Below are 13,920 nucleotides of genomic sequence, written 5' to 3' on the forward strand. Positions count from 1 at the left end.
GTGCTCCCAGCACTGTGGGCCCAGAACCCACTCACCAAGGACGTCATGGTGAAGCCGATGACCTCAAGGTAGCCGTCGTCATGCCGCTGGGGCTCAAAGTCGTGGTGTTCCCCAGGGTGGCCCCAGGGCATGGTGCCCGCACAGTACCTGCGCAGGTGGGCAGGTGAGGACACGGACCTCAAAACACAGTCTCTGCGGGACAAGGACCGCAGAGCTCCCCGGACCCCCTCCTCACCTGGGGATGTTCAGGAAAACCACACACTGGGGTTTCAGGTCCTGGATCTTGGGAGTCAAGTCCGTTCCATCACACTGGTGGCAGGGGTGGAGGGTGTTGGGTGCACGGGCCCAGCTGCACCCTCCCTCCCGGCCCACCCACCCTGTGGCAGCTTGGCCCCGCTCACCACCACCCGGATGTGCTTGGCCAAGTCCTTGGAGCTGCCCATGAGGAAGTCAGAGAAGGCTGTCTGTGAGAGACAGAGGGAGTCACATCTGCTGACAGAGAGCTTTCCTCACCCCCACCCGGCAGGGTTCCCAGGCCTGGTGGGCACAGGTGGGCAGGGGCACGGGTGGTAGAAGGAGCCGGCACAGGAGGGGGCGCAGACCCCACTCACCCCAGCATAGAACATCTTATTCCGAAAGCGGCTGTTGAATTTTTCTGGGTTGGCCTCTGGGTGGAGACAAACAGTGAGGGCCAGTGAGTCACCCAGCCTGCCCAGGTGAGGTCGGGGGAGGGCTGGGATGAACGCCTTCAGTGGTGGGAGCAGGGTCTGACCCTCCTGGGGACGCTCCTGTGCCCACCCTGCCCTGGCCTCAGCGGGAGGCTGCCAACCTCGAGACTCATGGAACTCCAGGGTGACGTGGGCGTCAAAGCCCAGGCTGAAGTAGTTGTTGAAGACGTCCAGGGGCAACTGGAAAAAGGTCAAGGGACCAAAATGAGGGCTGGTTCTCACAGATGTCCCCCTCCAGGGGCCTTTTGTGGCTGCGCCAGCTCAGCCCATCTGTTCACAGGCCTTCCCTGGTCAGCAGCGTCCACTGGGACTCAGCCCAGCTCACCCACCGCCAGGCGCAGCCCTGCTCTGCCCGGTGGCTCCTGGGGGAACTTCCCTGCGTGCCTGGCGGCATCTCTTTCCTGTCAGCTCCCCTAACACTTCTTCCCAACATGTCATATGGAGTGCGAGAGCCGGAGCTTGGTTTTGCCCACTGCTTAGAGCAGTGCCTGGCAGGCAGCAGGCGCTCCGTGAATGTCTGCCAAATAGAGCAGCATCTTGTGGCTAGTGTGATGGTTCACGCCTGTAATCCCAGTGCTTTGGAAGGCTGAGGTGGGTGGATCACCTGAGGTCAGGAGTTCAAAACCAGCCTGACCAACAAGGTGAGACCCCATCTCTACTAAAAATACAAAAATTGGCTGGGTGTGGTGGCTCACGCCTATAATCCTAGCACTTTGGGAAGCTGAGGTGGGTGGATCACTGGAAGCCAGGAGTTCAAGACCAGCCTGGCCAACATGGTGAAACCCTGACTCTACTGAAAATACAAAAATTAGCCAGGTGTAGTGGCGGGCGCCTGTAGTCCCAGCTACTCAGGAGGCTGAGGCAGGAGAATCACCTGAGCCCAGGAGGTAGAGGTCGCGGTGAGCCATGACCACACCACTGCATTCCAGCCTGGGTGACAGTGAGACTCTGAAACAAAAAAACAAAAAACCAAAAAGCAAACAAAAAACCCCAAAAATCAGCCAGGTGTGGTGACATGTGCCTGCAGTCCCAGCGACTCAGCAGGCTGAAGCAGGAGAATCACTTGAACCTGGGAGGTAGAGGTTGCAGTGAGCTGAGACCGTGCCACCGCACTCCAGCCTGGGAGACAGAGTGAGACTCCATCTCAAAACAAGACAAGACACAGCATCTTGTGAGAGAAGTACTATTATTCCCATCATACAAGGAAGAAGTGGAAGTTGGAGAAATGAAGACACTTGCCCAAAGTCCCAGAACCAGAGAGTGGGAAAGTGGGAGCCAGTCCCCTGCCTCGGCCCGGCCAACCCACCCGGTCAGTGGCGGCTTCATCTCGGTCCTCAGGCCCTGCCTCCGGGTTGGGCTCGACGTGGAGGTCCCAGCGGTCCAGCTGCACCACGTTCCCCTCCTCCACATGGGAGAGGATCTTGGACACGGGCTCGTCTGTGTAGCCCTGGGGGAGGAGGCAGGGACTGAGACCTCTGTGGCTGGAGAGGCCCCGGCTGCGCGCCCCTCCTATGGGTGCTTACCCCACCCCAGTTGAGGGTTCGGGCCAAGTCATTGCCAGTACCCAGAGGCAGGATGGCGACAGGGGGCGGCGGCTTCAGGCGTAGCTGGTCCAGGGTGGAGAGGATCCAGCCCACCTGGGGGAGGGAGCAGAGGCAGGTCAGGCCCACAGGGACGCTGGCTCCAGGCCCAGCCCTCTCGCTCAGCCAGCCCGTGGGGGAAGCTCACCGTGCCGTCGCCCCCGCATGCCAGGATCCGCAGGTTGTGCACTTTGCGGTACATTTCCAGCCTGGGCTCATGGGAAGACGGCAGTGGGGTCAGGGGATGTGCGCTGTACCCCAGGAGCGAGGCAAGTGCCCCCACGTCCCCCACAAAGCCTTGGCAAGTACTTACGCCTCCCTGGGCCCTCCCTGGCTCAGGTCGAAGACTTGTCGGGGATTGAGATACCAGAGGAAAGACTGGATGATCTTCGCGCCCTGGATGGGATGGGGAGTCAAGAGGTGGTGGGGAGGGGCCAGGAGGCGGTCCCGCGGTGGGAGAAGCGGGAGCAGCACAGGGAGAGGGACGTCACTATGGGAACTACGGCCAATAAGGGGTGAGGGGTGGAGAAAGGAAAGGATTTTCTCAGGATCCCTGGGAAAGAGGGACTGTGGCAGTAGCCAGAAATGGACTCTGGGAACAGCTGCTGGCAGATGCGCTGGACCCCAACCCCTGCCCAGACCCTCAGCTGACAGGCAAGGCCGTGTTTACCTGGTTGCCCCCACTCTTGGGGTTCACAAACACCAGCAGGGGCTTCATGAGGGGGGAAGGGGTGGGCCTGATGATGAAGGGTCTCCAGCGGCCCTCCTGGGAGACAAGGCAAGCTTGTAAGCTCCTTCCTGTCCGGGACACCCTACCGCTATCCTCAGCAGGCCCCCTGGGCGACACTTCGTTCCCCTTGTGTACCCTCATGTACCATCTCTGGGCCAGATCTTACCAGGCCACAGAGCAGAAACTGCATCTGATCCTGCCCTCCTCAGAGCCTCCAGAGCCCAATGGACCCCGCCAGCTGGCAGCATTAGCTGGGGGGTGGGAGGTCCGTACCCTGAGCAACAGATCCCTCCCTCCTGACCCCTGCAGCCCCTGCCCAGCCAGGGGCTGACCTCAGGCCCTTTCTTGCTGGACTTCCTCTTGAAGGATGCCCTTTTCTTCTTCTTGCTTGCTTTCAGGGTATTCTGCAAGGGAAGCAGGAGGGTTGGCGACAAGGTGGGCAGGCTGGGGTAGCTGGCAGACCCCAAGTGCGTGGGGGTGCATGCAGGGTGCAGGCAGCACTCACCTGGGGCCTCCGGGCGCGGAGGATCCAGGTGGGCGGGATGACCACGGCCGCGTGGACTCCCAGGGAGCAGGGCTCCTCGATCTGCTGCAGCATGAAGCAGGACACCTTGCTGTGGTACTGCGGAGAGCGCGGGGCCAGGGTGAGTGGGACCGGGTCGGGACTTGGGGACCCAAACCCAGCAGTTGCAGGGCATGGCCCTGGGGGCAGGGGCACCACTCACTGCCTGCTTGCACCACGAGCAACTGATGGCCACAATCTCCTTGCTGTGGAAGGTGAACTTCTGCTGGAAACCCTGAGGGTGGACAGGATGGATGGGCACCAGGGCCAGGCCTAGAGCAGCAGACCCAGCCCCTCTCCTGTCGCCAGCCTCTCTCCACCCAGAGACAGAGCCTGGCTATGTTGCCAGGGCTAGTCTCAAACCCGGGCTTATGCAGTCTGCCTCAGCCTCCCAATTAACTGGAACAACAGGCACATGCTGCAATGCCCAGCTTTGAACACATTTTTTAAAATTAAAAAAATAGATAAAGTAAGCCTGAAGAACAGGGCTGGGTAGCCAGGGGCCTCGACTCCCTGAGGTCACCTGCACAGCACCACGTGCACACCCATCTGCCTCAATGCAGGCTAACTCCTGCCTCACTCTCATTTTCCCTCCTTCCTGCCCCCAGGCCTGACCAGGCCCCCATGTGCTCTTAAAGAAATGGACACTGCTTCTGAGTACCTCACATTTCCTGTTTGTCCCACAGGCTGTTATGAAAGGCCTGCAGTGGGCCAGGCGGACGTCAGTGCAGAAGCAAGCCTTCCATCTCTGAGAGCCTGCACTTACTGAGGGCGGCGGGCAAGCAGCAAACAAGTATGCGAACCAAACCACTGTGGGCTGTGCTAGGTGACTGCCTGGAGAGGCTGGCTTCAAGCCACACTGTTCTCAGGAGGGTGGGAAGCTGCTGCCCAGCTTGGCGCTTGGCACATAGGTATTCTCGGAGTCACCGAATGAGTAAGTCTACATGATTCTCCAGAGGGCCATTTGCAACTTCAAAGCAGGCCGAGCATGTGGCATTGGAAGAAAACTTTCCTCCCTGCTTGCCTGCTCAGCTCAGAGACCAAGGGTAAGGGGACACACAGCCTGGCCTCAGGCCACAGGTGCAGGTGCCGATGTCCTCAGGCAGGGCCTCTCACCTTCCCACAGTGCCGACACTTGCCGTCCTGGCGTCGTCTGTGTACCCAGTGGTGCCGTACGAAGGTTGGCTGGGGGAGAAGGGGAGAAATTTCACCGGGGTGAGGGATGGGCGGGGACACAGCCCTGAGGACCGCCCACACCACTCAGTACATCAATGGGTGGGGGCTGCAGGAAGCTGGAAGCTCTCTGCAGTCCTGCACATGAGTAGAGGAGGGGCTGAAGACTCTCCATGGCCCTGGGGAGGCTCAGACTCAGAGGAGGGACAGAGAAGGCTGGGAGGCACCATGAAACACAAGTTGTCCCACCCCCTCTGCAGGCAGCGCCGGCCACGCAACCGCAGGGAAGACCCCAGAACCTCAGCGAGGAGTAGCATAGAGGGAGCTGAGCCCCCTGGTGGCACTCCAGAGGCACTGCGCAGAGGCCCAGACAGGAATCTTAGGGGGCCCTGACCACCCTAGGCACGTACCTCACGGACGTTCCTGGAGCCTGATTCACGGAAGGATGGCTTACAGCGGAAATTTATCTGAAACATTGCAGTGACCACCAAATGTCAGAACCTCCCTTCAGGGTCAGGTATGTGGTCATCCCCTCCAGGACACCCAGGGTCAGCCTCACAAGGTAAGGAGACCCCCAAATCATCCTAAGAGTCCCTGGAACACGGTACCTCCTGAGAAGCCCTCCTGCCTCTCTGCCTCCTCCCCACTAGCCAGAGGGACCTTCCCTTTTGCCACCCAGTATCCAGGATTGGGGGGAGGTTGGGAGCTTCGGGTCCGTCTCCCCCACTAACATGGGACCGTGGTTTGCTCATTGTTCTTTTTTTTTTAGACAGAGTCTTGTTCCGTCGCCCATGCTGGAGTGCAGTGGTGTGATCTCAGTTCACTGCAACCTCCACCTCCCAAGTTGAAGTGGTTCTCCTGTCCCAGCCTCCCCACTAGCTAGGATTATAGGTGCATACTACCACACCCAGCTAATTTTTGTAATTTTTAGTAGAGATGGGGTTTCACCATGTTGGCCAGGCCAGAATGGTCTCAAACTCCTGACCTCAGAGTGATCCGCCCACCTTGGCCTCCCAAAGTGCTGGGATTACAGGCGTGAGCCGCTGTGCCCGGCCTCGTCTTTTTCTTCCTCACCCTCTGGCACTCCCAGCCTGGTCCTTACATGCAGGCTTGTGCTGCCTGGTCCCTGGAGACCTTGAGCTAATTTGTTGAACCCTAGCTGGATTTCTACCTGAGACATGAGTGTACAACGCTTTGGGCTGCGTTTCTACTTCCCTTCTCCTAAGTGGCCCTACTTCAGCCTTATTACAGGTATAAGGACACCTCACTTTACGATTCAGGGGCTAGGAAAAGCAGCCCATGTGAGCCTTGCTTGAGCCACTCCTGGTCTTACAGTCTCTCCTGTATGCTGGTCTGGGTTGCTGCAGGCTGGGGAGCCCTGCCCTTCCACACAAACTCTTCTACCCCTAGCCTTGACCTGCCTGCTCAGTGCTGCCCCCACCTCCCTCTAGAAGCACAGTGCCCAGACGTGTCCCCAGCTGCAGATACACAGTGGACAATGGACCTTGGGAAAAGGTCTTCACAGGCAGGGTGTAGGGGACCCCCACCTCCGCCGCCAGCCACAGCTGTGTTATGAAGCTTCAGCAAACCAATGGCCTCTTCTAAGGTCTAGTTTGGACATGCTGAAATGGTACAAGGGCCATGCATGCATGATTTGACAATTCATCTCATCGAGTGATATTCAGTGAACCCACTCTGTGCCACGTTTCTTCTAGGCAGTGGGGATGCAGCAGCTAGTAAGTGAGGCACCAGGATTCGATCACAAGCATTTGGCTCCAGGGTCCTTGACTCTTCACCCCTGAGTGCTGGGTTGCTCCTGGCAGGCCATGTTTGTATAACGTGTGGGTATGTGTGTGCACTGCAAGGGCCTTAGCACCCAAAGGGCAGGGGCAGGCAAAAGCTGAGCTACCCACCCACCTTCTCCAGCTGCTCGATGCAGGGTGTGTGCACCACGATCTTGCAGGCTGCGCACTTTCTCCGAGACACTGACTTCTGCTGCAGGACAAGAGGAGAGGGCCCCTGAGGCACCAGTAAGTCTATCTCGGAGGCTGCCTGCCCAGCACAGCTGCCCTCTGTGTACACTGGGAAGCCCAGTCCTGGCCTCTGGAAAAAGCCTCTGCACTCCTCACCATCCTGGGGTGATCCACAGCAGGCAGGGGTGCTAGGGAGAGTGCTCCATCCCACCTTCCCAGAAGGGCTGCAGGTGCTGGCTCCGCCAGCAGGGGGCAGCGTGTCCCAGCGAGCACTCACCAGCATCCTGGCTACACAGTACTGCTCCCCCACGTAGCAGAAGTCCCCTGACACGTTGGTCTCGAACCAGATGTGCTCTCCATATGTTGCTGACTCCTAGCCACGGGATGGGCTTGCTCAGTGCATGCTGGCTGCCCAGCCCTCCCTCCCATCAGCCCCTGCCCACCCACCTTCTCCCAAGACAGACCCACTCCAGAGCCTGGATCAACCCTGCTCTGTCCCATCTGCCCGACTGTCCACCCTTCCAGGCTTGGCTCTCCCAGCTGCCTGCTGTGCCTCTGCCCTACAACTGCGCCACGGCCCAGAGTCCAGCGGGGCTGGCACCCATGGTTATGTAGGCACTCACGCTCCAGTCCACTGTGCTCCGGATCTGCCACTCTGACTCGCTGCACGGGGCCCCAGGGGCGGGCGGAGGGGGAGCCAGGTGCTGGAGGCCGGACTTGGTGATGGCTTTCCTACAGGGGAGAAGACAGCTGAGGAGGGGGCTGAGCATTTGCTGACCCAGCTTCCTCCCACTCTTGGGGCCTCTGTCCTCTCCACGACCTTGGTGACAGGGACGGTGGAGGACCTCCCAGAAGACCCAGAAACTGAGAAGCTCCCTGCAGGAGACGTGGCCTTTGGGGGTGCGCTGGCTTTGTGGCACTGCCCGGAGTGTTCCCAAGTGGGGAGGAACCCTCGGCCAGGCAGAGCTTCAAGGCCCTTGCCCAGGCCAGACCCACAGGAGGTCACACCACTCGCCCTGCTAGCCGCAGCTATACCTACGCGAGCAGGGCGCTCCAGGACTGGGGTGCAGCCGCCTTGCGCCGTAGGGCTACCTGGCGCCTGCGGGAGAGTGGGCGCACACGGGTGGGCAGCATGGTGCTGGCGGTGGTGCCTGAGGCTCTTCGGCCCCCAGGGGCAGGGTGCTGGCCTGAGGGCCGCCGCTGGCTGAGGCGCCGATAGTAGCCGTGCAGGCCCCAGAGAGCGTGGTCATATACGGCATCCGCGGGGAGTAGGTGGGAGGAGGCTCGGCGCAGGCATCGGGGCAGGGGCAACAGTGGCCGGGCGCCCCGGAATAGGGGTGGCCCTGGTGTCTTGGTGCCTGGCTGGGTGGCGCTCGATGCCCCAGCTGCCACATCCTCCTGGACACCCTTCTCCTCCTCCTCCTCATTCATGCCCACAAGCCCGGCCAACAGCAGGGGTGCGCCCAGAAGCTGGGCCCCCACAGTGGTAGGCTGTGGAGTGGGCACCTTATCCACGATGAGGTGGGGGTTGCAGGAAGAGGGCACGGTACTGGAGCGCCGGCGGCTGGAAACCCGGGCCCTCACCCCGCAGCTCAGGAGGCAGCCCTGGGGCTGGGCACTGGAGCGGCGCCGCTGTGCCAGTGAGGAGGAGGCCTGCCCGGCGGGGGAGCAACGCCGAGCCTTGCCCGTGGGCAGCCCCACGCTGCTGGGCCGCCGCTGCCCCTCTCCGGGGCCTGGCGCCTTCCACTGGAAATGTCTCCTAAAGAAGGTCTCCATGGCAGGCGGGTGGCTGTTGGGCACAGAGACCAGGGGCATCAGGAGCTAGACCAGGCCATGGTCTGTCCTGTGTCCGGAGCCCAGTCAAAGCCTCTGCCCCATGAGGAGGGACGGAACCCCTGAGGGAGGGAGGGGTCACTACAGCCTCTGACCTCCAGGTGTGGGGTGCTCGAGGGTCCCAGGGGTGCTCAGGGGAGCCCATGTTTACAGCTGTTGGGGTGCTGATGCTCTCCCCCACTGTACCCTGGGGAGCCCTGGAGTCCTGGGTAGCTGGGTGCTTCAGGCTACCCCTTCTTCCCCTGTCCCGGCACCATCGACCACAGAGCCCCAGGCCTAAAGGCCTCCACCTGCCCCGTCTGAAGCTGATGGAAAAGAAAAGGAAAAGTGGGAGTCGGTCTGCCCGGACGGATGGCGGGGCTCCAGGCAGGAATGCCCACTCGCTGGGCCTTTGTTTTCCCACCAATATGGGGCAGGTTAGGTGTCCCCTCCTGGGACATGGCGCAAACCAAGCTATGATAACAAAATGAGGCTCTGCAAAGGAACTCAGCCCTGACAGGACCCCCGGAGTCGCTCGGCCCCCAGCCTTGGGGTCAGGCTGAGGGTGACTCCTGGAAGTAGGGAGGGTCTAATGTGTGGCTCAGGGAAGACTAGGTGTCAGGGAACTGGAGAGCCGCTGTCTGGCTCACCCAGGAGAGGGACTGCTCAGACTTCTTCACCCAAGGGGCCGAAACAATAGGCTTGGGCCAAAAGCAAAGCCTCCTGGATTCCGGGTGTGTGTGCCTGTGTCTCTGAGGCGCTGATAAGGTGCTTAACTTCTCTGTCTCACCTTTCTGAAGGGCAACGTACAGACACCCCAGGGTGAAGTGCTGGGTGATGCTGGAAACCCTTCTGGCTCTGCTGCTGAGGGAGCCTATGACTGCACATTCTTCTGCAGCGCTGATGCTAGAAGCCCCAATACTCTCAATTCCAAACACTGCCCAGCCCAGAGCTCCCTCCTGCAGGGAGGCAGGAGCCGTGGGCCTCATCCTAGCTCTCACCTGGACCGGACCGCCCTGGACCCATCCTGAACTCATGCTCTGCTCCCTCTGCCAGCTCACTTCCACCCTCCCTTCCCTTCTTCACAGCCAGCATCTGGCTCCTATGCCCTCACCTCTCCTAACAGAGGGGGAAGGGCAGCCCGCCTGGCATGGTTCAGGGTGGCAATGCCTCCAGGTACCAGAGGCCACCTGTGCTCCACAGCGGGTGTTCTCCTGGGCAGAGACTGGTGGGGAATGCATCCTAGCCCCTGACAGCCACTGAGGTTAAGGTCACAGCCCTGGGACAGTGCTGCCCAGGGCTGGCCCGCTGAAGGCTGGCATTAGTTAGGCATGGTGGGTGATGCCCTGGACACACGGTGGGCAGGAGGGAGGATGAGGGCAGAGATGATGGGCTGAAAGAATCAGGCCCAGGCCGCACATCTAGCACCTTCTCCCATGCACCGCACTCTTGATTTGCTACTGACCCGTGGGTCTTGCGCAGCCTCAGGCAGGTGCAGGGTGTTGAGGGAGAGATGGACAGGGCGGAGGTGCCTGGGAAAGCAGAGTTCTGCATGGCTCAACTCTTGGTCCCTGCCTATTGGAGTACCCAGCTGCCTCAGATGACAGGGAGGTCAGGGCAGTGCTCTTAGACCCCAAATAGTGCCCCACTCAAAGCAGATGACCTGGGCTGGAGGGAGCTGCAGAGGCAGGACAGCAGGCATGGGTGGAGAGTGCTGGGCCTCCCCTAAATCACTAGCGTCACGGCTGACATTTACTGAGCCCCTATGTGTCAGGCACTGGGCTAAGCTCCTGGGAAACACTTAGATCATTTCAGAAACCGTAACCCCAAGAAACAGGTACCATGTCACACTGCGTTCCTGATGAGGAAACTGATGCAGAGGTGACCTGCCCTAAGTCCACGGCAAGCCAGCGTGGAGCCAGTGCTGAAGCCCGAGCCTACCTAACGGCAAAGCCTGTGCCCCAGAAATGGGGTGGGCTGCAGGCTCCTTCCTCCTGGACCATGAGGCTGGGACGGGGTAGGGAAGGGAACCAGGCAGGGAATTATAATGAACACCTGCTATGTGACAGGCCCTGTGCTAAGGACTTTATCACCTCATGTGATCCTCACCACAGCCCTGTGAGGTAGGCAGGACCCGAAGCTCCATTCTAGAGATGGGGAAACTGAGGCTTCAAGAGGGACAATAACATGCCACAGTCCCACAGCCAGTCAGCGGCACAGTGGGGACTTGAAGCTGGGTCTTCCCAACCTGGGGCCTGCTGTGTGTCAGGGAAAAGAAGCCTGAAGGTCCGGCTGCCCCTGCTGTCAGGGCACTAGCCTGCTAGCCCTCCCCAGGGTGTCGGCTTTCCCCGCCCGCCTGGTCAGGCCGCCCTGTGACAGCTGCCCAGCCTGGAGGAGATTAGTCACCCGGACACAGCGCCTGATGCTAGTGTCACCCAGAAAACAAAAGGCCACAGTCAGTGGGGGGAGGTGCTGCTGCACCCGTGGGCAGCGGTGAGAGCTGGGCCCGGCCTGCAGCCCCAGACCTGCCCTGACAACAGGGGCCAGGACCCCCTCGAGAGACAAGGGTGGCAGCCAGGTGCTCCTGTGGTGCCTGGCCCCACACACCGCCAGGCAGCCCAGGTCCACATCTGTCCAGGAGTGTCCTCAGCGATCGATGGGGCCGCCCCTCCCAGCAGAGTGGGGCAGGCAGGGCTGTGTGACTGTGTGCAGGTTGCCCTGCACAGACCTCAGTTTCCTTGTTTGTCTGGGAAGACTGTCAGACTGGCTGAGTTGACATTTTATAACAGGCCCTCCAGCTGGGCACCCATGCCTCCTGCTCCCGTGCCCCTCCCTGAAGGCTTATGCTTCCTGTTCCTCTGGTCTCCATAGAAACCTCTGTCCCCTGGTCAGCCAGAGCCTGACTCCTCACTTCCTATCTTTGCTGGGGTTTCTCCTGGGCCTGGGCCTCTCCTGTAGCACAGCTCTGCATGATAGCGGCTTCTCAACTTGTACTCTCGGTCACCTCAACTCACCACAGCACGTGTAAAGGTCACCCAGAGGGCTTCAACCCAAGAGCACAGCAAAATGGCTGTCCCTTGGTCTCCAGACTGGGGGCCTGTCACACCAACAGGGACAGGATGGGAAAGGACACAGGGACCCCATTAACCTCTGGCCGGCTCTGGGGCCCAACAAGGACAGGGCCTGGGAAAGGACAGAGGATGTCAGGCGACAAGACCAGCGGTGTCTGGCCACGCACCCTTGCTGGACAGCGGCTGTGGGCAGCCAAGCTGCAGGGGCTGACATGGAGGTGGGCAGGCTGGAGAGCTTTATCGGCTACTGCTAGAGCGGACAGGCCACCTCCAGCCCAGGCCATCTCATGCCCTATGCTAGTTTCAAGGGCTTTGGAATCCCAAATCTGCCACTGCCGCCCTAGGCTGATCCACTAATCTTTCTGAGCCTCAATTTTCTCATCTGCAAAATGGGGCTTACACTACCCAGTTCAGAAGGTTGGCATAAAGGAGGTCTGGATGTGATGACCGAGGGAGAGCACCTGGTGATACCTGGCAGACAGCAGGTGCCTGGCAGGGCATGTGCCCACAACAGACACCAGAGCCTGTGACTGCTGCCTCCTGGGGCTTGTCTGCCCACAGGGAGGCTGGGAGTCCGGAAAGGGAAGGAGCGTCTGGGGTGGCCACCAGCCCCGCATGAGGAACACAGCCGGCTGTAGGTGCCACCTGGGTATCCGTTTGTGCCATAAGGAATGCCCTCTGCACCTGGCACCAGGTCTGGTCCCCAGAGTTGCTCTCACAGGACACCCCATGGGATTCAGCCAGAGTGCCCACTCTAAGCCGTGGGGAAGGCCTGGTCCGCCTTCTGCTCTGTGAAGACTGGGCATGGTGCATGGTGTCCCCACCTCTGGCAGCCCTAGAGCAAGGACCTGCAGCTGTCTCCCCAGAGCCCCCGAAGCTCTGCTCCTACAGACCCTGGGTGGGAGGGAAGGAGGTGGGGAAGCTGGAAGGGAGGCCAGCCCCTCCCAGGTCAGCCTGGGGGCTGGAGAGGCAGGGTCCTGCCTTCCCAGGCTGAGACTCACCACAGGGAACTTGCCAAAAACAACAAAATGTACCCCAGGGAGCAGGTGGGCCAGGCTGGGTGGTAAGAAGGCCACCAGGCCAGTGAATGTTTACCCGGCAGGGTCTGCCCTGGCTCGCAGGAGCTTGGCAGGACGCTTTTCCATCAGCTTCAGGAACCTGGCACGGCAGGCCCCTCGCCTGGGGATGGATGGTGGGGCTTGGGTCCACCCGATCCCACCCTCCCCACACCCACCCAGCCAGATACAGAGGGAGGAAGCCGAAGGCAAGGAGGGGCTGGGGGCCCCTTTTGACCTGATCTGGAAGGCAGGGCGCAGGCAGGAGTGGGGCAAGCAGGCGGGAGCTGGGGTCCCCGAGGCCAGGCTCTGGCTCCAGCTCCGGGCCGCCGGCCTCTGCTGAGCAAGTCCTAGTTTGGAGAGTGAGCGGCCGTGGCTGCTCCTCTGCCCCCTCCCCCTTGTCACCCTCCTCCCCGCAGCCTGAGACAGCCGTTATGAAAATAACCCGATTGGTAACCGAATGCACTTCCTCTCCCAGCGGCGGCTCCGGGCTTTGCAGCAGGCGGTGGGTGGGCGGGCAGGCACACAGCGCACGAGCAGAGCCTCCCAGCTCCTTTTCCCAGGGTCCCCAGAGCTAGACTGGGTGAAAGCCTGGTGGCCTCCCTTCCACCTGGTGCCTGGTACAGCCCAGCTCATGCCTCAGCTGGGGGGAACGGGGTCTAAGGAGGGAGAAGTGGGAGCCAGGCCCTTATAAGGAAGGGGTCCCCCACTAATGTCCCCTATTTAGCCACCTAATGCCCCCTCACACCCATTGGACAGGTTTTCTGAGGTCTAGGGAAGCTAATCACACCGGCTCCAGACAAAACAATCACAAAAATAAGTATCCATGGAGTCTCTGACAACTTAGAAAGTGCCTTTTCACCAGCATTACAGACGGGAGGCTGCTATTTCCCCTGTGCTGACGGCACTACTGCCCCACTGAACAAATGGGGCACCTGAGGCTTGTGGAAGCCTGTGACTGCCCACGACTCAGATATGACTGAGCTGGGACTCCAGCTTCTTGGTCTTCTGGCTTTGCCAAGGTAAAGAATGCCCAGAAGAGACCAGTCTGTTATACATATCCTGCCTGGAATGCCACCCCCCAGCTCACAGTCCTGCCATTCGCCCTGGATATGGAGTAACAGCTGTCCAACTGCCTGATCCCAAGATCTCTTTAAACTCCTTTTTTTTTTTTTTTTTTTTCCTTGGAACGCCACCCTCCAGGAGCTTGCATGCCCTCCCTGGGCATGCCACCCT

At 60.4% G+C, this 13,920-nt stretch overlaps 1 protein-coding gene across 12 annotated transcripts in view; it reads right to left on the bottom strand.

Annotated features, from left to right (window-relative positions):
- The window catches only part of DGKZ (diacylglycerol kinase zeta), a 49,212-nt gene that overhangs the window by 5,418 nt on the left and 29,874 nt on the right, over positions 1 to 13,920 (bottom strand). For 4 of the 12 annotated variants that reach the window (XM_032283458.1, XM_032283460.1, XM_032283462.1 and 1 more), the window contains exons 2-19: positions 7,370 to 7,478; positions 7,024 to 7,119; positions 6,691 to 6,768; positions 5,184 to 5,240; positions 4,717 to 4,785; positions 3,764 to 3,835; positions 3,544 to 3,660; positions 3,371 to 3,442; positions 2,979 to 3,074; positions 2,622 to 2,704; positions 2,457 to 2,517; positions 2,252 to 2,365; positions 2,035 to 2,175; positions 830 to 908; positions 612 to 667; positions 402 to 464; positions 236 to 309; positions 36 to 147 (exon numbers count right to left, since the gene is read on the bottom strand). In XM_032283458.1, the coding sequence (XP_032139349.1) occupies positions 36 to 147; positions 236 to 309; positions 402 to 464; positions 612 to 667; positions 830 to 908; positions 2,035 to 2,175; positions 2,252 to 2,365; positions 2,457 to 2,517; positions 2,622 to 2,704; positions 2,979 to 3,074; positions 3,371 to 3,442; positions 3,544 to 3,660; positions 3,764 to 3,835; positions 4,717 to 4,785; positions 5,184 to 5,240; positions 6,691 to 6,768; positions 7,024 to 7,119; positions 7,370 to 7,478 (1,549 nt within the window). Of the gene's footprint in view, positions 1 to 35; positions 148 to 235; positions 310 to 401; positions 465 to 611; positions 668 to 829; positions 909 to 2,034; positions 2,176 to 2,251; positions 2,366 to 2,456; positions 2,518 to 2,621; positions 2,705 to 2,978; positions 3,075 to 3,370; positions 3,443 to 3,543; positions 3,661 to 3,763; positions 3,836 to 4,716; positions 4,786 to 5,183; positions 5,241 to 6,690; positions 6,769 to 7,023; positions 7,120 to 7,369; positions 7,479 to 7,785; positions 13,650 to 13,920 lie in introns of those variants that run through there. The other 8 variants (XM_032283459.1, XM_032283461.1, XM_032283463.1 and 5 more) reach the window with 6 other exon arrangements.

The sequence above is a fragment of the Sapajus apella genome, unplaced genomic scaffold (genome assembly GCF_009761245.1).
Source record: "Sapajus apella isolate SASKATOON/1434 unplaced genomic scaffold, GSC_monkey_1.0 scaffold14, whole genome shotgun sequence".
In the NCBI taxonomy this organism is placed as follows: domain Eukaryota; kingdom Metazoa; phylum Chordata; class Mammalia; order Primates; family Cebidae; genus Sapajus; species Sapajus apella.